Source organism: Melospiza georgiana, chromosome 21 (genome assembly GCF_028018845.1).
Source record: "Melospiza georgiana isolate bMelGeo1 chromosome 21, bMelGeo1.pri, whole genome shotgun sequence".
Lineage (NCBI taxonomy): Eukaryota > Metazoa > Chordata > Aves > Passeriformes > Passerellidae > Melospiza > Melospiza georgiana.
Window position 1 is genome coordinate 10,645,430 of NC_080450.1, and position 23,785 is coordinate 10,669,214.

Consider the following 23,785-nt stretch of genomic DNA (forward strand, 5'->3'; position numbering starts at 1 on the left):
TACCCTGAAAAAGGAAGAGATCAAAGTACTTAAAATTACTTATACTTTATTTTAAGTGAAGAGTAGCAATGTCAGTTCAGTACAAGTTTGTAGTGCAAACAAAAGGCATCCTTGGATAAACAGTAAGTTTTGTAAATTTAATCTCAGTTATCATTCCAACAATTCGTTCTTTAAAGAAAAAGCCAAGCAAAAACCAGCTAACATAACTAGTGTGCCCTAGAGTTTATCAAACTGCATAAAACATACAAAAATACTTCTGTTAATGCATAGATATAGTGTTATTACAGTTAGATTTATGAGTTTAGCTCTTAACACATAACTGTTATTCTTGGTGGAAACTAGACAAATAAAGCTTTTTAAACCAGCTGCCCTTTAGCAAAATGCTCAGTAATTAGTGGAGACAGTCCTTACACTGACTTCCTAAATAAAGGAACTGGAAACAAATTAGATACTCTTACTAATTTTGAACCATTTAACCACTACTGTTTTTCACACAGTTATTGCACATAATCTAAGCTAGCCTCCAAGCTATGCTGGAGAGATAAATACACAATTGTTAAAATAGAACTTTCTTTCCTGTCTTACAAGAAAAACAAAGCAGGAACCTTAGTTAAGAAGTTTTACTTCATACTGTGTCAGAGTCTTGAGCTTCCCAGGAGTTGAATCTGGCGTTAAACATAACTAGTTCTCTCAGCTCCTGGCTGGAGAAAAACCAGGATTGAGAATGGGAGGTTAGCAGAGTTGAGGTGATGGGTGTGGAACACGGAGGAAAGGACATTAATTATTTTGACTGAAATAAGCAAGAATTTTAAGCTTAAGTAACTTGGTGAAATCCTGAGCCAGAGTCAAGTATCTCTGCTGGAAGAAGGAATTTCTGTCTTCTCTCGGTGTGCAGCAGCTTGAGAGAGTCTTCCAGGCTAAAGCAAGACATGGGGAGGGTGGCAGCCATTGCTGCTTCTACTAGAACATGGTGCTGTACTATTTATAGTTTGACTGTCAACATTGCAGTCCAGATCAACAACAAACACAGCATCCATCAGCTGTGCAGAAACTCTGCCTGAAGCTTCATAAAGCAGAAATGGAAGGAAAATCAATAGTTTGGGGTGGGGGGGAGGAAGGGGGGGAGCAGAGGGGAGAAAAAGCAGCTCATGCAGAAAAAGCAAATCCCTGAGCCCTCCACCCGCCTCAGGACCCACTTAAGGGTTTTGGTGCAAAGATCCGCATTGTATTTTTTGGTAAAAAAGAAAACAGCCTCCAAAAGGGTTACTTTCCAGGCTGCCATGTTAATATAGGAAAGCTTCAGGCTGTTTAATACTCCAGCAATGCTGTGACTTAGTATTTTAACCCACAGGTGAATTTTTTCATTGCTGACTTGCTTAAATGCAAGTTAAACAGTCTGTAGCTTAACCAGAGTTATGGTTTTTTTTTCACTCTCCACAAAGAAGAGGGGGGGAAAAAAGGTTGAAAGCACCTGGAGACATTCAGCCCTTTCAGTACTCACCTGGCTAAAGCAAGGCTATGTAACAGTGACAGTAGACTGTGCAGGATGTAAAGTTACAAGTTAGTTACTTACTGGTGGTGGTTTTCCCATCTAGTGGCTCACAAAAGCATTCTATGTTCCTTCCACCTGTGATCTCTCATTAGGACCCTGCTGTGCTTCTCACACGGCAGAAACAACCATCTCCCCTGGAACTGGTGTACAAGGGAGGGCCACAGAGAGCTTTCCTGTCTTGACAATACTGACACCTGGTGTGAGTAATGCACAGGCTCACATCGGTAAGAAAGTAAATAAAACCACGGACACAGATTGGGGGTCCCTCCCCATCTGAAACAAAGGCTTTCTCTTGAAAGGGCACTCAATATGAACATTTAAGAGAGGCTTTCGTATTTTTTGGTGGAGGTACAATATTCTCACAGGGGAAATAAACATTTAAATACAGACATGCTTATTCCAGTTATTTTCAGCCCAGTAAAAGGATTTCTCCTGGTGCTTCTGAGCATTAAGTATCTCTAGGCAAACCATCTTGGTGAGTGTTTGTGAGGGGCAAGACATTAGGACTTGCACATTCACATTTTTAGAGAGCCATTATGTGTCTCTTTCATCTAATTTATGTGGAAGTACACACAGAGACATACAATGTCCTGAATCTTTCTATGAGTCTTACTTGGTCAGAGTGGGTGTACTTAACAAAATTTTCATATCAATAATTTACATCTTTCATGCCCTGCACTGCCAGATACAACCAATAAACTTCAAATACACTGGAAACCTGTGATTTTACTGGACAAATGAGGTATCTCTTGCCTGAATACAGTATCAAGTAAAAAAAATAAAAGCAAACAGGATATTAAATATAAAATATTAGTTAAAATAGTAACCCTAATAATAACTTAAGGTTTTACACACACTTAAGTCACTGCCTTCCAAAGGGCAGCACTTGTCAGTGGCAGGTGTTGCCACTGCAGATGCAGCTGCCAGGGTCAGTAGGTCAGCTTGGATGCTCTGCTGTTGAAGCACGGCTGCTCCATCAGTGCAGCCGCAGCGTTCCGGAAAGGAGAGCTGTCACTTCTGGTCAGGACCAGCTCCAGCTCTTGGAAGTCCTGGAGTCTGGCAACATCCTTGTCCTTGTAAGGAACAGAGAGAACAACATTATTACTCCTATTATTACTAGCTGGTTGTTGTTTATAAAATAACTATAATTCCAGGGACATCGTTCCCAGTAACAGCAATATATAATTAAAAAATAAGAATTCCAGGGATATCATCCCAAATAATAGCAATAAAGAATAAAAAAAAAATCCTACCAACATATACTCATTAGAAGTGTAGCAGGTTTGTCTGTTTGGTTTTTCTCCTCAAACTTTTTCTTCTCCTTTAATTTCATTACGATTTGGCTGTATTTGTGCATGTCACTTAACCAAGACTTGTGACCACTTTCATCTACAGACCTCTGAAATATACATTTTTGGAACAGAAGAGCAGTTTCATTTGTTAACAGCATTATCTTTAAGTTCTTCATATGCCAATTTGTGGAGTTTTTCCCCCTACTGTTAATTCTTTTTAGGCAAGCAGACAGTGAAGTAGTACTTGGCAATTATGTCCTTTTAAAGCACCCTAAATGCACTGTTTCTGATACATTTTTTAAAAGTCAAGCTGTAATAGTTCCATATGCTTTAGGAGCTAAAATACTCTGCCTATTTTGACGAGACTATTTTTAAACAAGTTATGATGAAGTTTTAAGAAAGGTCCAGCATCCCTTTGAATCTGTCAGTTTTTATTCAACAAAAGTGACATTTTGCCAATCTTTTTGCAACAATACATTCTCTGAGGTCTGCGAAGTGAAGAGTCAAGTTAATCTCTCGTTTCTATTCTTACCTTTCTTAGAAGTGTATTGGGTAGTTTTCTGATCTTCTCTACTTCCTCTGGATTAACACCCAGTTCACAGCAGCTCACTCTGAGCAGATCTTGGTAGGTCAATTCTTGTCTGTCCAGTTCAATCTCAATGAAGTCATTGTCTCTCAGGTTCTGGACTCTGACCTTAAGTACAAGTTCTGACAGAGAAACAAAAGGTTAACAACAGAAAAGACAACAAACTCAAAACTAACATTTGCAGTATTTACTATGATCTTCTGAATTCATGCTTTTTAATAAAATCCCTATGATCTGAGAAATACTGTGCAGTTAACAGAAGCTTCCAGCAAAAATACACAGGATAACCATGTTAATGCTGTTGAAACCGATCCATTCAGTCACTAAGTTGAGTTGTTACCAAACTGCCAGAGCTGCATTTGATGCAAATGTAGTGCAAAATTTACATGCTCATGTCACATGGACTGATCTTTCCATTGTTTTGCAAAGTATTACCATGGTTAAAATACAGTATAACAGACATTTTACATGTTTGAGCAGAAGAAAGTTCAGAGCACTTTTGGCCACAGAATTCAACATCTCTGCCTCTATTCTACTAGAGTCTGAAGTGAAATGATTACTTAACTTCATTTTTCACCCAGTAACTGTAACAGAACTATGAGACCCAGCACCTCTTTACCTTGCATGTTATATGGGAATGTTCCAGTGAAGAAGAAGGGCTGGAAGGTGGGTGTGGGGCTGCTGGGGGAGGTGTGAGGCTGCAGAGGCAAGGCCTGGCCGGATACTCGTGGGGAGCAGAGCCCCAGGCTGGGGGTCGTGGCCAGGGGGCAGCCGGGGCCATGGGGCGCCCCGGGGCTGGCACACGCTGCGGCTGCAGGGACGGTGGGCACAGGGGGTGGCTGGGCTGCTGCATCCGCTGCTGGGGAAATCTCGCTGCTGCTGCTGCATGACGTGGGTGTGCAGATCCTCTCAGCCTGAATTGTCGATGGACAAGGGCTAGTTTCACTCTGGGAAGCAGAAGAGATGGAAGCACTTTCACTCTGGGATTCTGCCAAGCTGCCTGGAATGCTTTCTTCGGTGTAAATGTTAGGGAATGGGTTGGCCAAGTAGTTCGCAACAATGGATAAATTTAAATCCTTCACTCCTTGACATTCAGTTTGTTCCTCTATTGATGAAGTTCAAAAATGAGGGGTAGGGGATGGAGAGAGAAAAAAATCCATCATGTTACTGGATAGATATTTCTCATTTTGAATATAGTTAGTTTTCCTATGTCTTGAAACTATATCACATTCCACGGTCATCAAAGAATGACACTAATGTTCCAGAAGCATGTAACACTTGGAGGCCAGTAGCTGTAAAGTAAAAAAAAGCCTATAAATGTCTTCAGTATATTATGTTTTTTGATAACAAAGTGGCGGGGGGAGTAACCTTTGAAAGACACATAATTTCTAGCAGTGTTGTTCCATCGCTTTCAAATGAATTGGATGACCAGTACTCCTTTATTGAATCTAATTTTAAAATGCTCTTAATAGCCCTGCTGTAAATAGTTTATTATGACCTAGGCCAGCAAATTTTACCCAGTATTTCTTCAAGGAAGTGACTACTTGCTGTAATACCCAAACAAACTCAACTCTCGGATAAAAGCACTGCAGTAAGTGACATTCCTGCCTAAGGATTACAGAACATAAATAGTGATGTCAAAGCAGTTCAGAAAGATCTGCTAAATGATATCTCACTCCCAGAATAAAAACTAGGAGAAAAGGTAAGTGATATGTGTTTATTCCCCAGGAAACACATGAAAGCTTCACAGACAGAAAAATAAAACTATGAACAGAGTTCATCTACGTGTGCTTGACAGTTTAGATGTTAAAAACGGGTGAGTCGTTTGCCACAAACTAAGCCCACACTGCACCCAAAATAAAGCAAAAGCATCACATAAGAACATGCCATTCCTTCAGGCTTAACTGTTGGAACCTGAGTCATGATTTAGCTGCAACCTTGTGAAGGATAACCCTGCCCTGTTGTTGTAAGAGCAGATCACTGCAGAGAGCAATTTAAGTTCAATTGCAGAAGACAGCACATTTCCAAAGGTAAAGCACTTTAGAATTTTTATCTGGAGCACAGTACCTGGATGCTGTTCAGGAGTGTCACACACATCTAACTGGGTTTGCTGTGCATATGAAAAGTGTAAGATGGCAGAATTACAGAGCAAAAATTAACCATACCAGCAAGTCACACTATAACAAATAGCTCAGAAGGCATAACTTCCTGAGTGATAAAACCGTTTTGAGGAGATTTGTAGTATTGATCATGGTCAGACCACAGCAAACTGTACAATTGTGAAACCCCCTATTGGCAGCTTGTATGCCAGCTTTAGCTTAATAACAGCAAACAGGAGGGCAGCAGCACACTTCCCAAAGCATGCAGCTCTTCCACTTCTTGGTGACACAGCCCAGAACACAAGGCATTCCTACCTGAAATCTCCACATCTATTTGCCCAAATATGAATTCCAGTTATAAATCAGAGCTATCTAATGAGATACAATGGTCCAAGCCAAGGTTTTGCCAATTACTGCTTCAGATAAAAGCACTAAAAACGTTTTAGTGTTTACACCAAGAATTCTAGATAATTTTTAAAATGGGAACTGTACCTCCCAAAATCTTGCGGATGTCTGGTTTCGAGGTTAGCTGTGCCGCCAGCTCTCCCTTAGCAGTGAGGATGTGCTTGTCCGCGCCAGCCTCCAGCAGGCAGGACACCACTTGGGCATGGTTCCGCTTACAGGCCCAGTGCAGGCAGGTCCTGCAGGAAGGAAATAGAAGGGTTGGGATTCATCGGCCTGGCTCTGCCCCACCAACCCTGTCCTACCTCATCCGAGTTATGCATAAAGTGATAACTGGGAATAAAGTTTCCTTCATTGCGCCACTTTCTAAAGTTCTGAATCTGTGAGTTACGCAGGGCAGGGCCCTCTTTTGCCTTGCAGAGTGACCCCCTACACAAGCGACTGGACGGGGACCTTGAGCAAACACGCAGTGACAGGTGGAGGGAGGGCGACCTGCTTTTATCGGGATCCTCTTTAGCCGTAAATCTCCGAGCCTCCCGAGATTAGCTTTTCTGTATTTACAAATGGGAAAACTAAGAAACACAGCAGCTGCGTTCCCAAAGCAGCTCCCTCCTCCCGCGCCTGATGGATGGGTTGGGGGGAGGGCCCCAAGCCCAAGAACCCCGAACACCGCCACTGAGAAGGGCAGCGGGGGAAGAGCTGGGCCCCGCAGCGACCCCGGCCTGCCCCTCGTCCCCGCAGCGCCGGACCCCGCGCGACGCCGCCGCCCCTCACCAGCCATTGATCTCGTTGCGGGAGTCGATGTCCGCCCCCGCGCCCAGCAGCCGCCGCACCTCCGCCACGTCCCCCAGGGCCGCCGCCTCTCGCAGCCGCTCTTCCAGCTCCCGCGCCTCCGCCGCTCCGCTCATGGCCGGGTCCGGCTGCGGCCCCTCCCCGCCGCTCTGGAACCCGTCGGGAGGGGCCAGGCGGCCTCAGCGCGGCGGAGCGGGGCCCTTCCCGCCCCGGGGCCCCGTTCCGGCCTTCACGGCTGCCGCCATCTTGAGACCGGGGCGGGCGGCGAGCGCTGGGGTTTCCCCGGGCAGGGAACGGCCCTGTTCTGGTATTCTCTGTCCGGTTCTGGGCTCCCCAGCACAGGAAAGAACGGCCCTGTTCTGGTATTCTCTGTCCGGTTCTGGGCATCTCAGCACAGGAGAGAACGGCCCAGTTTTGGTGTTCTCTGTCCAGTTCTGGGCTCCTCGATAAAGGCCATTTTTGTGGCCTTCCCTGGACCCTCTCTTTGCTGGAGAGGGTCCAGCAAAGGCCACAAAGATGATGAGGGGTCTGGAGCATCTCTCTGATGCACAGACATTGCGAGAGCTGGGCCTGTTTGGTCTGGAGAAGACTGAGAGGGGATCTCATCAATGCATTCAGATATATCCAAGGAGTGTCAGAGGATGCTGTCAGACTCTTTTCATTGGTGTCCAGCTCAACACTAGGAAGAACTCCTGTACATTAAGGGTGATAGAGCTCTGGAACAGCTGCCCAGGGAGCCTGTGTAGTCTCCTTCTCTGGAGACATTCCAAACCCACCTGGACACATTCCTGCGTCACCTCCTCCAGACGAACCTGCTGTAGCAGGGTGTTGGACTGGATGATCTCCAGAGCTCCTTTCCAACCCCAATGATTCTGTGATTCTATGGGCCCTCCCACCTCAGGCGCTGAGATGGGGGCCTGGACAGGGTGAAAATCCAAGACTGGAGTGTTTCCTCTGATGGGTTCATCCTACCTCCCGTGACAGCCTGAGCCATGTGGGGGGGCTTGAGGGGAGAGAGCACTTAATAAGAGGGAAAAAGCTGCAGGTAAAAACTGCCTGCAGGCAAAAGCACCTTATAGTATTATTTAGGTTGGAAAAGACCTCCAAGGTCTTTAAGTCCAACCCATCATCTATCACTGTGGCCTGTCATGGACATATTTTATGAAAAATCCTTTTGCTAGGATGTTTCTCCTGACAAGATGAGAGGCCTCAGGAATGAAATGTAAACAATAATTAACTGCTGCTGTGGAATGCAACAGGGCATCTTTGATTGGATTCATGTGGTTGTTTTTAATTAATGGCCACTCACAGTCCAGCTGTCTTGGACTCTCTGGTCAGTCACAAGATTTTATTATATTTTCCTTGCTTTCTATTCCTTGATAGCCTTCTGATGAAATCCTTTCTTCTTTTAGTATATTCTAATATATAATTTTCTTTTAATATATATCATAAAATAATAAATCAGCCTTCTGAAACATGGAGTCAAGATCCTCATCTCTTCCCATGTTGGGGCTGCCTGCAAATTCAACGGTGGCCTTGCCCTTCTTGGGGTGTTTTTTAGCCAGCAGCCTGGCTCCTGCCTTCGAGGTGTGAGGCTGCCATGGGCTGGGAAAGGACCACAAGCATGGGTTCAAATCCATGGCTTTCCCCATACACTTCCAGCCGTGGGACCTCCAGTTCCCAGCCCTTCCCTCTCCAGTGTGTTGCTCACACTCTTAATTAAATCACTGTGGCATGTGTTGGGGAGCTCATTTAACTCCAGGCTTTCTGTTTTGGCATCAGTGTCTGCCACCAAAGAGCAATTTTCACTAAGATTTTTTTTTCCATTGCCTCTCTTTTATTGCTTTTCTTATTAATGACATTATTTTAACCTACCATTTAATTTAGGGCTTGGGTTGCTGTTGCTTTGCTCTGCTGTTCCTTCTCTGGTAGTTATGACCATTAGGTGAAGATGACACCTGCAGCATCACCATCCAAACAGTTCCCGAATATCTCTCCATATAAATGAAGCTTCAAAGCACAAATACTCATCTTCCTTTTAATCAGTCAGGAGAGTCAGAGGCCCACAGGCCAAATGTTTCTCTAAGAGCAATGCAGCAAACTACCTGCAAACTACCCTCGTGAAAGCAGGAGCAAAAAGTAAGCAGTGACATTTTTAACTACTGTGGCAAAGGTTACACGGTGGCTCAGAGGCAAGTTTTTCACACCAGATCACATGCTTTTGATCCCATGCAAGAGGTTGAACAAAAATTTTGCCCAGCTGCTACCAAAATACTCAACAAACTGTATGAAAAACACTGGATTTGGAGAATGGTTTGCAAACAAGATTTACCTGATGACAAATGCAAATTCAAATCTTAGAGACCTGGAAGACCAACCCTTAACTGGACACTGCTGTGACCTGAATATTTGCATTTTAACTCATTTGCTTTTTCAGTGAAGGCATCTTAAATGATCACTCGTTAACCCATGATCTCTTTTGTAATTTTTCAGTGTCTGTCCCATAAAGCTGTAAAACAAAGACAAGGCACACACAAGTGGAGACATTCTAGGAAGCACACTGTGAAAGCTTTAAATCCCGATTGTTTTACATCTGTAAAAATCCCATAGGATTAGTGGCAAAAGAGCTTTTTCCAAAATAATACAAGACAACTCTCAGATGGATGGGGAAAAGCTACTCAGGAGGTGAGTGCAGGGACAGGCCTAAAACAAGGAACACCATTCCTGTTCTGTTCTCCAATGCCACTGCCACTAGATGTCACAGTGATACAGCAAGAGGATCCTGGAGTGTGGCTTTGTGCTTCTTGCTGTAATTGTGAAATGCCTTTAAATTTGTCTTGGCACATCCATAGTGTCCCCATACAGCTTTGATCCTGCAGATTTCAAAGCTCTCTGTGGTGCAAAGGGACATTATGCAACATTTCCACACAAGTGCAGGGATACCCAGTGCAGGGAGCTGATTTCTGGGGAGTTACGGGCTTTTTTGTTTTTCTTTTCCTTTTCTTTTTCCCCCTCTACTTGAGCTCCTCTCCCAAAGCCACACAGGGCTTTTAAGGACTCTAAGCCGGCGGGTGATGCACTGAGATGCTCTCTCTCACGCTCTCTTGGGGTGAGTATCCTACTCTGTTGCACCTGTGCCAAGCCTTGTTAAATGGAGCTTGGGTTCACCATTGCTTAGTTACACAATGTACTTCTCCCTGGAGTCATGAGATCTCCTCCCTCAAGGAAGGCTGTTTGCAAGAGGATTAGCAGCGAGTTCACTTGACTCAAAGCTCCCCACCGCCACCATGAACCTCCTGCTCATGCCTTACACATGGAGCCTCAGACCCCCTTGTACTCGTGTGTCCCCTCTCCGTTTATTGGCACTGGTGTCACACTTACCAGCTCTCAACAGAGCCAAGAACTTGTCCTTTTCCTGCTCCTTTCCCATGTGATAGCTGGGTTTGTGCATGTACCTATGCAAGGCATGCATGCACACACACCTCCCTGCCAAGAGCAGCAGGGCCTGCAGGATCTGCAGGTGTGGGGCAGGTGCCAGCTGCGTGCTGATCGGCGCCTTTGGAAACTGCTGGGAATTGCACATGATGCTCATGGCTGGAGGAGCCGCTTTGCCTCCCAAATGTTAAATGACCTTGGCCTTCAGTGGGAACGTGCTGAGCTCTGAGTCTGTGCCTGGAGCCCAGATCCTGTCGGTTTCTCGGCTGTTTAGGTGACCTGGAAAGGCCCGGGGTGGCCTTGGACAGCCCGCGCTTCAAAGGACGAGAAGAGGCTTCAGATCTTTTCTCGGTCTCGGTGTTTATTAATTGTTTATCTAAAAGATTTTCTCTTGGCCTGACAGAGGTCTGCACAGCAGCCAGCCATGAGCACACTGAGCGCCCCCGGGGCGGTCACCTATCTTTATACTCAAAATTACGTATACAATATTTACCTATTTCCCCCAATACCTTTTACCCTTATTAACCAGTGCACTTTTAGTAATAACCAATCCCAAAGTGCCAACATCACCACAGAAGATGGAGGCCAAGAAGAAGAAGAAGAAGAAGGACAGGACACGCCCCAATTCCTCCATCTTACTTCTTTAGACCCCCCTGTACAGAAATCCTAAACCCTGTGTTTCACTCTCTAATTAACTTATCCCTTCACCATTCACCCCAGTGAAATCCTCCCATCCTCATACAGGTGTCGTCTCCCTTGCAGGATCAAAGTCCAGCCACCAGACACTTCTGGCAACATTCCAGGACCTCCGAGCCCCCCAAGGGTGGTCTCGGTCACTCTGCACCTCAGTCCTGAGGTGCTGAGATCCCACAAGATCCGTGATATTTTGTTTTCTTTGTGATTTACAGGTGCTCAGTGCTCCCTGTTCACCAGCCTTGGGCACAGCCCCGAGCCCGTGGCTTTACCCAGCAGAGCTAGCACCTCACTATCACAGCCTTGCACTAACCACAAGGGATGCTTGGACCAGTCTTTGTTCCCACAGCAAGTTTTCCAGATTTTATTGGTTTCATGTTAATATATGTCTTTATGCAAGCTTCTAACTGTGCCTGATCCTCTGGATTTGTTATTTTCTGGTTTTTTTTGAGAAACCATGGTCTGTCTGTTTGCTATTTGCTCCTGGGTTTCTTAAGGCTTATGAAGTTTTTTATTCCCTTTGCATTTCAGGTTTCATTCCCCTCCTAACTCCATTCCTCCCCATTGAACCAACTTCTCAGTCACTGAAAGTTATGATTAAACATATTTTTAAAGGCTTAATTCCCAGTAACACAGTAATACTGACAGCTGTACAATCATATTTAAAACACTCGGTCCCCACCCCACCAAAATAACATTTCTGGCAATTTAAACCAACACTGCCATTGTGGACACAACTGCAGTTGTGTGAGAAATATGATTTAGGTTCAGAAACTTTAGATATGATACTTAATGCACATACACATTTAAAGCTATTACCTGATAAAGGCTCAGGGAAATGGAAGGACTGGTGGAGAATAAAGATGGAATTAAAAGTCAAGCCAAATATTCACTTAGATTTAACCTAACTGTACGGCTCACACTGGAACTTTCAATGAGTTTGAAGGAAGAGGAGACAGTTTCAAAGGAGGAAGTCACATGGGAGAAGCAGTTTATGCTATACCAGTTTTTGTGCTCACTCCATCGAAGCCCCCTCTGAGTGTCTGTAGGTGAATTAGGTTAAATTCAAACCCCCATGTTATAAAGTCTGAGCCTGTGTCACCCAACACTCCATGTTGATGGGGGGAAACATGCAGCACAGAGGCAGATGCATCTCCTCCCAGGGCAAGGGTCTGAAATAGCACAGCCAAATCATCCTCTGAAGATGCCCCTTGTGCCCCTTTGCTCCTGCCAAAGGATCCAGAGAGAATGAGCTTGAACCAAAACATTTCCAGCTGCCTACTACCAGGCAAGATGAGCACCTGAGGCAGGGTGCAAAGGGCTCTACTCGAGAATAGTTCCTCTATTTTTGATGAGATAAAAAATCCTTCCAGTGAATTCCAGAATTGCAGGGAACACACCCATCATCTTTCTTTTGACCATAAATGACAGCTTTTTCACTAAATCACCTGGAAGGAATTGCTACGCTGATAATGGTACAGAGGACTGGGATTCAGGACAGGTTTTAGCACCCTGGAGCACCCCTGAATTTCACTGCAACCAGCCATGTCTTGGATTTTCAGCACTGCTGAGCATCCTGCAGGGGTTCAAAGGGATCTGAGTGTCTAAAGAGGGACATTTAAGCAGGTGTGAGCACACACTCATGCACACAGCTGCACACGCCTGCAGCGTGGAGTGAAATTTGACAGGAAATTTTGGACAATGGCATTTATATTTGGGGGAATGGTGATCTGCAAGGGAAAGATCTGCTCAGGCAGCCAAATGCCTTTAGAAATCAGGCATGGTGTGTGGCTGATTTTTTTTTTCCAGTTGTTAATTTAATCTTATTTCTGTCTGTCGAACAAATAAATAATTTCTGAAGAAACAAATCAGGGACCGGGAACCTGAGGGGCGTGGTACATCAGCTCAGGGACTTGTGGTTAAGAAGTCCAATAGATTTTGATAACAAGAGGAAATTGTTCAGTGGACTAGTACCTAAAGCCAGTTTGGCTTCCAGTAATGACAAGCCTGAGCTGCAGTGTCGTGGAGCCAAATGGCTCCCCCTGAGGATGGCTGTTGCTTGTGTTGGGGTAGTGGCAGTGTCCCCAGGTGTCAGCCCAATCCCTTCTGAGCTCAGAGATATCCTAACCTGGAAAACTCTGCAGAAAAGGGACTGCCTTTGCTTTTTCTCCAAATTTTTGGCTGCATTCTTCTCTGCCCATGTCTGCAGTCCCTCCCTTTGCTCTCCTAATGCATGAAACACGTTCATCGTGGAGATAAGGGGCAAATATAACTAGTTGCCTGAGTCCTGCATAGAGGCATATCCTGTCTAGGCATTTGGAATCAAAAGGCTTCTGGGAATCTTATCCCACTTCATCTCCTGCAGGAACAGACTCCTGTGGAAAGTTCACAAGATGACAGAGATGTTTCACTTGCATGCCTGAGAAAAAACAAAAATTGTTCTGCTAACCAAGAGCTCCAGAGCTCTTTTCTTTAGAAAAAGCTGGCCTCATGGAGAAGATCAGGTGAAGGTGTTTGGATTCTCCTTAGGAAGCGTTTTGGTCATCAAGGAGAAAGACCTCATGTCGGTTTCTCGGCTGTTTAGGTGGCCTGGAAAGGCCCGGGGTGGCCTTGGACAGCCCAGTGCTTCAAAGGACGAGGAGAGACTTCAGATCTTTTCTCGGTCTCGGTGTTTATTAATTGTTTATCTAAAAGATTTTCTTTCAGCCCGACAGAGGTCTGCACAGCAGCCAGCCATGAGCACACTGAGAGCCCCCGGGGCGGTCACTTATCTTTATACCCGAAATTACCTATACAATATTTATCATTTTTCCCCAATACCTTTTACCCTTATTAACCGGTGCACTTCTAGTAATGACCAATCCCAAAGTGCCACCATCACCACAGAAGATGGAGGCCAAGAAGAAGAAGAAGAAGGACAGGACACGCCCCAATTCCTCCCTCTTACTTCTTTAGACCCCCCTGTACAGAAATCTTAAACCCTGTGTTTCACTCTCTAATTAACTTATCCCTTCACCATTCACCCAGTGAAATCCTCCCAGTCCTCATACAGGTGTCATCTCTTGTGTAGGGTCAAAGTCCAGCCACCAGACACTTCTGGCAACATTCCAGGACTCCCGAGCCCCCCAAGGGTGGTCTCGGTCACTCTGCACCTCCATCCTGAGGTGCTGAGATCCCACAACCTCAGTGCAAATCATAACTGGTTACCCCAAGGGGCTGTGCCCTGTGCATCCCTCATGAGCACAAGACACAGCCAGTCAGTTTGGAGCTCTCCGTTGACTTGGCCAGGCTTTCAACCAGGCACTATACAATTCCTGCGAGTAATTAGCAACGCTGTAACTAAAGAGGTCTCCATGGAGATTGACAGCATCACCTCCCAGCTGGTACATTCTCTGCCTCCTATTCTAAATTTGTTCTTGCTGTTTCCCTGGCTCTAATTCATAAGGTTAGTAAAATCTTCCAACATTTGTGACACATTACAGCAGTGGAAAGAGGGATAAAGGTGGCTGGGAGGGGGCTGAAAAAGAAAGAACCTGGTTGGTGCCTCAAGGAAAGCAGCAGAAACTGTTCAGACATATATAGCCAGAGTTTTGAGAATGGGATTAGGCAGAACAGCACCTCTGCCTGCCTGTCACTTGCAAATTCTTGCTAATACTTTAGCAGCTTATTGAAGGTCAGCACCGAACACCCAAACAGACTAATCTGTATTATAGACACATAATCAAAGTCACAAGGTTTTACATAATATATATCGGTGACACAAGAAGTGTTTGTTGAATAATTTTGTCATCAAGATTAGTGGCCATGAAAGCCTCTACTGTGCACTAACCTGGTTTTTATGGCCATGGGTACACCGGATTCCTCAGAAAAATCAAAAAGGAGCTGAGAAAGCTGAAAATATTGTCCTGAAACAATTACACTATTGGGTTTCTGACCATGGCAAAGTTTAAAAAACAAAGTGTGTGTGTGTGTGTGTGTGTGTGTGTATGAATTAGAAAGGGCTGTGTGCTTGAACTTCAGTTTAAGAGATGTGAGCAAATGGCTAGAGATACAATTTTTGCATTCACCGTTTTCCCCCAATGTTTTTTCAGTTGCAGCAAATCACATCTCTCACTCACACATAGCTCTGAGGGAGTGGCAAGAAGTTGGGGTTTCAAAGTTAAATTGATGTCACTTGACCCACTTGAGACCTTTTTAGTCCCCTTCAGGGAGGTAGAAGCTATACTGCATAGAGCAACCGCTCTGGGCTCACAAAAGTCAGTGGCAAAGCCAGAAAAAGTTCCTGTGGAGATAACAATTCCAAACTGACAAATCTGATTGACTTCAAAAGAAAATTAGTTAATGGAAATGTTTGGAAATGTTTAGAAAAGTTTGATTTTCCACTCTCATAGAGCTTTTAAAGTATGATGTTACACAAACACAAAAGAAAATGTGCAAAATTATGAAAGAAAAAACACCCCTTCCCAGAAAAAAAAAAAAACAAAAGAGAAAAAGGAGGAAAATAATTCAAGACCATTTTCTCTGGGCTGGGAAGAGACAGAACCACAGCTCATGCTACATTGTAAAGATTTTCCAGGCATTTTGACGGGCTTGTTCTCCTGGCTGATGCACAGCAAAGCCAAAGGTCTTGTGAGGGTACCCCACATTCTGCTGCCCCAGTGCAGGAGTTGGCCCCACCAAACCGAAGTACCTCCATGGGAATCCCATTGCCCTGAACTCCCCCACAGTCAGCGAGGAGACAGCAAGCGTGATGCCAGCCAGACATCTGCACAAGTGGAGTCAAAACTTGGGAGGACTGAATCAGCCTCTAAATTTGCCACAATTCACATGCTGCTACTATGTGAACCCAGGGCTAAAAACACTCCGGCGGCTTTTCCAGGGCTCCTGAAAGCTCCTTTGTGAAAGCAGAGCTGGCTGAACTGCCATTCAGGTCAGGAAAAATCAGGCACTGGATGTGATTTCCAAGAGTACTTGGCTGTAACCTCACCCCTTTGAAGTCAGCAGAATATTTACATCGACTTCAACTGGAGAAAAATCAGGCCATTACAGAGCATGTGAAACCCTCACCACTAATGATGCTCTGGTTCTTTTTTAACCGCCCAGCTCAAAGACCGTCTGCTGTGTCTGTCATTAAACACAATCCCAGCAACTGGTGATACAGAGCACTGAGCCTAACCTGCTGGCCCTAAAGGCACAGGGAAGTTGTAAAGATTAAACCACGTGAATCTGTTCAACCTAGGATCACTCTGCCAGCCACCATTGTGTCAGACAGGACCCACTATCTCCAAAACTGCCATGGAAAGAAAGTACTGCATCTCAGCAGACCCTGTGATGCTGTGGGCTGCAGGTGGACTCTGAAAAAAAAAAAAAAAAGATCAAAATGAGAATGTATGTTGAATTAGCTATAATCAGAAAGAGCAACAGTGAAAAAAAGCTATTAAATGCAGATAAACATCCCATTGTCAGGGCAGGAAGTATGAGCTAGCTGCTCAAAAGATCAATGGAAGTGGGTCATCACTGGTTTGCAGACATCACTCACACCTCCAGCCTATTGTTCAGATGTGCTGTTGAATAAATGCCAGGAGAAGAGCACCTTTAAAAACCAGACCTGCACTCTGGCGCCTTTGGACACTTCCAATAAGGGCATCAGTAGCCCCAAAGAGCTGCTCTGTCTCCTTTCTCTTTGCCACTGTCTGGGTCCAACCGATGCAGACTGTGTGATGCCTTGCATCTGGTGGCACACAGGGCAAACTAAAACAAAATAGTTCACCTCTTGGAAAGACTCTTAATGTGCCCAGCTTAGAAGGCAGGGACTGCTCCTGGCAGAGGTCACCCTCTGGGCATGGGCAGAGGATGTGCTGTGTAACAGCCAGGACTGCTAATGGCCAGCAAAGCCAAATCAGGGCAATAACTCTTCAGTTAAAAAGGAATTTTGTCCTAATTTAGATTTAATTCCAAGAAGACAGAATTGTTGCTAAAGGGATTTCATGGTATCTGCAGGAATGGAAATAGTTCCATTTTGTGAAAATTAGCTTGTTTATAGTGAAGTTTTGGATACCAAACCCACAGAGGAACTCTGGAACTTCCACGTTGTCTGTAGAAGCCAACACTCATTGCCTGATGAAAAGCCCAGTCACTGCTCTGCATCTCCTGGAGAGGCTCCCAGCCAGAAGGAGGGTTCCAAACTTCCACAGATTCAGGGATTTGGTAAAGTCTCAAAATGGAACACAAAATCATGCAAATCTGCAGCAGTTTAATCCCACCTCACAAACTCTCCTCCACTGAAAGGTTCATAATCTTTCTAAAAAAAGATCAGCCCCAAGTGACAAAGAGATGGTTCCTTCATACTGAAGCCACAGGGAATTAAGGCTTGGGGTTAAATTAAATTAGTACAGCACGTTAAAACTTTACTGTTTATATAAATTGAATCACATCACAAACAAAAGCAATGTGACTTAATATATTGAACCTGCATTTTGAGAAGGAAATGGTGCCCATGAAGCTGGCAGCAGGGTCTTGGGACTCTAAGCTTTTGTGGCTGTTGCTGTGTGATATTCAGCAAGTGATTTCCTCCCAGCTTTAAATTCCTAAAAGTAAATATAAGGGAGGTTAAAATAGGGTCATTTGTAGACTGAAGTGAATCTGTGCAATGAGTTCAGCTATTTCAGCTATATTCATTAGCTCTACATGGGAAACTAAATTAACTTAGGTTCCTGGAGAAACACCACTGGGTCTGGTGAAAGATGTGCTTAACATTCAGCCTGAGCATGTGCCAGGCCTGCACCTCACTTTTATTCTGAACTTTGCTTCAAATCGATCTGGAACCAAGTAGAACAACTGAAAGTCATGAAGAACAACAACAAATATACCAGTTCAATCCCAAAGATTTTATGCCACACAGCCACACAGCAGTGCTGCAAGCCATGGGAACATCTCCATTTGCACACCACGGGTTTGGTGCCAGTTCCCTAAAGTGCTGTTATTCAAGCTTGCCATAAAAGTTACTATGAACTCCTAAAACCTGTAACAAAACAAGGTGCTCAAGCCTCCATGCTGCAGCTCCATGGTGTCTGTATTTGCCATGCTCAGCAGGTGACAGGGCCTGGTCCAGCCTGTACATCAGGTAGCTGAGAGGGCCTAATACAGAAAGTGCTGGTCCTGCACTGGTAGCACTGTGACTATGATTTCTATTGCTTGGTATTCCAGGTTGCATTACAGACCTCAGATTTCCCTAACTCAAAGCTTAATTGATGGAGCAGGTCTCTCTCAGCATTGACAGTGACAGACAACAGAGCTGGAAGGATCTTTAGGAAGTGATTTAGATCATCCTGCTCTAAGGCAGGATGAACCCATTCCCAACATTTCATCTTTGCAATCTTGACAATCCAAAGATACCAACATGACCTCTCCAAATTATCTATGGGATATCTTAGGCTTTGTTTCTGAAACAGAGACAGAAAGAGATGAGCTGCTGAAAGACTAGCTTCTGAGCTCAGCTTTTCCCCTTATCTCTCTGATAACAGATATCTCATTGATTATCTTCCTTTGTATCCTTGGTGCCTCTTGCTGTGCTGTTTCAGACAGAATAAACCAAACAATAATGAACCATCATCAAAGTGGCAATTGCTTCCTGCCCAGCTTACGTTAGCAGAGAAAGAGAAAGCAAATGATGATTAGTCTTATGTCTGCACTCAAAGATAAAACCCCTGAGCAGAAGCCATCTGCTGAGGCATAAAATAATAATTCTGGCACTAGCCATCAGCTCTTCCCAAAACACAATGCAACACAGGCCTAATGCTCAGTTCTAGCAGGTGGCCCATAACCCTGTAATAAACTCCCTGACATTATTGATTTCCCCCCGCCAAACTGAGCCCTTTTGTCTAACCACATTAACTCCTGCTTACCGAGCAGCTGCACATGAGGCAGTGTGTACATCAACAGCAGCTCCTTTCAGTGAGCAATCACCATACGAAATATGCCCACTGAGCTTTCCCTGCTCTCTGGGATCTACTCAGATATGTTATTTTAGAAGTCAAAACCAGCACTTGTTAGTTCTGGATGCTTACAGGAAGATTTTTATCTTAACTTGGGGAAAACTGAAATATGCCTCTGCTGCTAATTGTGCATATGAAGAGAGCCAAAATAGACCCAGACAGGCTGTTCCCATTGTACACCTTCAGCCCAAATCTGCCTGGTGTGTGTGCATGTGGCCAGCACATCAGCCTTTGCCTGCACTTTGATGTTCGGAGGTGCATCTCATGCTGCCAAAAATCCTCCTTGCTCAGCCAACCATCCAGCCAGCAGGAGATGTGTGGTCTTCTGAGGGCTGTGATAAGCATCCAAGATGGGATCCCTGGCCATCCACTTTGCAGGTCCTGCCTGGGTTCAGGATATCACTCAAAGGGAAGGGTTTGACTCTTTGCAGTCCAAAGCAAGATAAAGCTGAAGTCCCAGGGCATTATCTGTATTTCTCTGTGGAAGCAATGTTTCTGCTTGAGACAAGCAGTTGGCAGCTGCACACCAAAAGGGATCTGGCAGTGACGTTCGCTTTTAAATGTCTGGCTATCAGCTTTAAGTGCAATAAGCTTTGCATACAGCCTGGAACATTGTTACTGGCTAAATGAAACAGGTTTGTTTTAGAGTACAGGCATCATAATTTTCAGCTGTGCGTGGACAAGGAGCCACCTACAGAAGGTGCATGCTGAAGAGCATGGCCTTGGAGCAGCCTGCATGACCAGGGTCCCTGTGGGCAAGGCATATTTGGGTGTTCCATTTGGAGGAAGGGGCTCAGTGATGCTGCGGACAGTGAGTGCAGGGAGCTGGCACCAGACCCTGCTGTCACCAGCTGTCCTGTGAGATGAGGAGGAAGGCAGCCTCAAGGACCAGACAGAGTCCTTTTTTTACACTACTCTCAGAGGCAGAGCAGGTCCAGCATCCAAACTTCACCTCTGGCCTTAATCTGCAACATGTGCTGGGGACATCCATGGCACTGCCACTCCAGCCAGGAGCCCCTGGGTAGGCAGCAAGTGCCACCAGCAGTGATGAGTCACAGACTGTCTGGAGAGGGGGTAGCTCGTGTTTGTGTTGGCAAATCCAGCTGCCAATGGCAGTGGGCCCAGGGAGCACGAGAGGCTGGGGCTGGAAGGGCCCCTGTGCTGAGGAAGAGATCAATAGGAGTTGGAGCTTTAACATCGCAGGGAGACAGTTCCTGCCAAGAGCTTTCACAATAAAACCAGCAAATTAATCCACCCTCCACTGAGTAACTCCAGATGAGGACTGCTGGCCTAGTAAATCTGATCAACAGTTTGCTACTCCTTTAGTGTGGCTTAAGGAAAAATACCCAAATAAAATGATACTTTTCTGTGCACCACAGAATCCCGTTTCCATCCTCAATTAAAAGGTGTCACAGCACACACTTGGCACAGAAGAGGAGGGCAGAAAAAAGGACAAAGAAACTATAATTTACAAAAAACCCAACAACAGTTAAGCCAGTTCAAGATTAATAACCCTAACCAGGACCTTGGGTATTTGTTGTGGTTGAGGGCAGGACAAACAGGGAAGCCCTCCTAGGAGGGCTTTTCAGGACTGAGGCTGGTCACATACCAATGTCTCCACTGCTGGGAGCAGACCCCGGGTGTTGCTTTGTGCCACCGGGGCTCAGGTTTGTCCATCTAAGATCCAGAGAAGTTCATCCAGGTTCCCCATCCAGCAGACTCATTCATTCCAGCATCTTGATCAGAAAGGGGGATTTTGGGGTAGTTAATAGGGTTGCTTCTAAGGTTTGATCTCTTTTGGGAAGACCTTTATCACATCAGTATCTGACATGGCTGAGATAAGTCATAAAATCAGCTTTCATAATGGATTTCTTCATAGAAATGGAGAATGGGGATTACTTTATCACTTATATTAAAGAAAAAATGCACAGTGCTTTATACACAAGGAGGAACAGAAAAACTGGTCTGGGGACCATGACAGAGACCTCACTGCACAACTGGCATTAACTGGTGGTGTTTTGGAGTGTCCAGTAAGATCCACTGAGGTCACTGTAGTTAAATTAACTTAAAACAGGCAAGTAAACAGCTGTCCATGAAACCTAGGAGACAGTGAGTGCATTAGTCAGAGCTTGGCTGTCCATGCTGGGGCAATCAGGGTCCCTGCTGTCCCTGAGCCAATCTGGGGCAGCCTGTACAGTGGTTTCCCTCCTGGATGTGCTCCTCAGGCTGGGTAACAGCATCTCTGGGATGTCCTGGCAGGAACAGGGCAGCTGTCAGGGGTTGTTTGGGCCCCTCACTGCTTCTCTTGCCTTCTGGAGCTGTCTGCCTACATTCACAGGGAGATTTATGGCAATGTTTTCCTCTCTCCTGGCTGAGCTCAAGTGGCCAAGGGACTGATCCAGGAACACAATCCCTCAGAGCTGAAAGCAGAAAACTGCAATGGGACTTACCTGTCACTGGAGAATATCCCTATGGGTGGAGAAGGACATAGCAAAGCAGAAGACTGCTCTGCCCGTCTGATGCAAATGAGTATCTGATTTTTCAGAGCCCCACTCTGCTTCCCCACAGCTGAAATGTGCCACTGGGCAAGGGATCCCTGGTCAGGGACAGTTAAAAATAAGATAGTGCTGTTTTTTTCCTGTTTGGAGCAGAGTTCTACCTATGGTGGCCCACATTAGTGTGTCTCTCACTCACCAAAGCTAGCAAGGACATGGCTGTCTGGCACTAGGAGAGGAGATGGAGACTGTAAGATCACCTGTGGCCCAGCAGGTAAGGAGTAAAACAGCCACAAAAGATTAAAGCTTGCAGGGAAAAATCCCATCCATGGCTACTCTGTGGCAATGCAATGGATTGAGGAAAAACTCCCTGCATGTGCAGTGGCTGTTGAGATCAACCAGGCAGCTTCCCCAGCACCCTGGACACCTGCACTCCTCAAGACCCACGTACAGCTGGTTTCAAAGCTTATCTGTAGTCAGTTTTACAATATAAAGTGTCTTTGTTTAGTCAACAGAACCACTAATACATGTGATTTTGTTGTTAATAGAGCTGCAAGAATTTTAAGTATCTCTTGGGAATGTGTCATTTTTGCTTGGATTTTTTAGGCACCACAGGGTGCTGAGTTTGTAAACAAGTACTGAATAAAACATTTAGTGCACAGCCACACTTTGGACAAGTGTCATACAGGTTTCTAAAGTTTCAGAGTGAATAAATCAACTGCAAACTGCTGCCTGGCCATTGACTTTGCTCCTTATAAGTAGCTAATTTGGACAACTTCGCTCTGCACGTCCCATGAAATTCAAATACTGTGCATATGATTAATGCAGGAACACAAATCAGAGCTACAACAGTCCCTTTTGTGAGCCTGGGCTGCTGCAGAAACGCCACAGCCCGGGGCAGGTTGGCTCCAGGCTGCCCTCCCTTGTTGTATTTCCCTTTCTCCCGCAGGTGACCCCAGGAAACACCAGCAGGTCACTGTGCTCTGCTGTCTGGCCCCAGGGGAAGAGCAGGAGCCCCATGGTGACCCACTTCACTGCTGGCTGTGCTGGTGGGCAGCCATCATTGCTCAGGGGAGAATAAAGTCTAAACTCAGCCATGAAAAACAGCCCTGGATTTATAAGCCCAATGGAAAAATGTAAGGGCTGACTCTGACTGGCTTTGCAGCTCTCAGCACTGGACATGGAGTGGATGCACAACCTTTCCTCCTACCCAGGGACAGTGCTGCTGGTCCAGCCCTGCAGAACCTCCACATGGGATGCAAACTTACTTTATTGTCCCAGGAGGCTCTTAGCAACATGCAGGATCCACCCAAGCTAGCCCAAAACTCAGCCAAGAGGCCCTAATCCTGGAAGGTGCTGAGCAGCTCAGACTTCTGCCACTTATCTCAGGATTTTGGCACATGTTCAGCACGAGCAGGATCAGCCCCTTGCTGTAATAGTCAGGGAATGAGGAACTCAGCTTGACTGAGTTTCCTTCCCACCCCCCAATGCAAAAATGCTGTACATTCCTTTATGCAGGTTTCCATAGAGTTGAACTTCTATTTTTTGTTGTTGCTGTTAAAGGGGTCAGCAATGCACTGTACAATGGGATCTGACTGTCAGAAAATGTGGAGGAATTCAGGGACACTTTTAACATCTTCCTGGTGGGACTGGAAGGCAGCATTAAACTTACCATCATGGAAATCTCCCAACCAAAGAGAAGAAAAAGCCCGGAGGAGCCCCAGGAGAAGTTACGAAGACGCTCTGCTTTGTTGATCCTAAGTTTAAATAAGTTATTTCTTCCCTACTTCCTTTGTTAAAATATGATATTCTGGCTTTAATTGCTTCAATCCTATTATTTGTTTCTTTTAGCAAGTGATTGTGTAGCCCCTTGCCGTGGGGAAATCCCCTGACTGCGGTCCCTGTTACTTAGACAAGTCCCCTTTCAGAAGTAAATGCCATTCTTAGCATAGGGAAGTACTTTAGGTCTAAAGGGGTTAAGAAGGCCTCCCTGCATTCAGAAACATGCAGGGGTCCCACCATGCCAGTTCCAGCCTTTTGAACTCTTTCCAGCTTTTTTTTCTTGCAACAAATCTGTCTGACTGCCACCAGGACATAGGAAGCGTGTGCCTGTCAAAGAAATCAAGTTTACTTTTTCTGAGTTGTTAACAGAGGCAGGGTATAAATAGAGCTAACTCTGCTCGCACAAGTAGCGTTTCTCTTAAAATAAGGGGGTGACTTTCTAGGACCTTTAATCCAATGAGGTCCAGACCAAACTGCACTGTCGACAGAGGCAGCAGAGGAGCTTGCTGAAGTTTCTACCAAAGTCAGGTGCATCTGAGTTCCTCAAAAACTTAAGGCTTACAAAAAAAAAAAAAAAAAAAAAAAAAAAAAAACAGAAAAAAGGCAACCCCGAGCAAAAAAGAGCTACTTCCAACTTAGACACTGCCCTGGAGAAATTCTGAG

General features: G+C 45.3%; 1 protein-coding gene across 1 annotated transcript; it reads right to left on the reverse strand.

Moving 5' to 3' along the window:
- Positions 1-29: 29 nt before the first annotated feature.
- Positions 30-6,850, reverse strand: LOC131092133 (ankyrin repeat domain-containing protein 40-like). The gene is made up of 5 exons (XM_058038672.1): positions 6,706-6,850; positions 6,022-6,170; positions 4,050-4,535; positions 3,377-3,552; positions 30-2,625 (listed from the first exon to the last, which is right to left on the reverse strand). The coding sequence occupies exons 1-5, from the start codon at positions 6,837-6,839 to the stop codon at positions 2,482-2,484; spliced, it is 1,089 nt and encodes a 362-aa protein (XP_057894655.1). The 5' UTR covers positions 6,840-6,850; the 3' UTR covers positions 30-2,481.
- Positions 6,851-23,785: the final 16,935 nt, after the last annotated feature.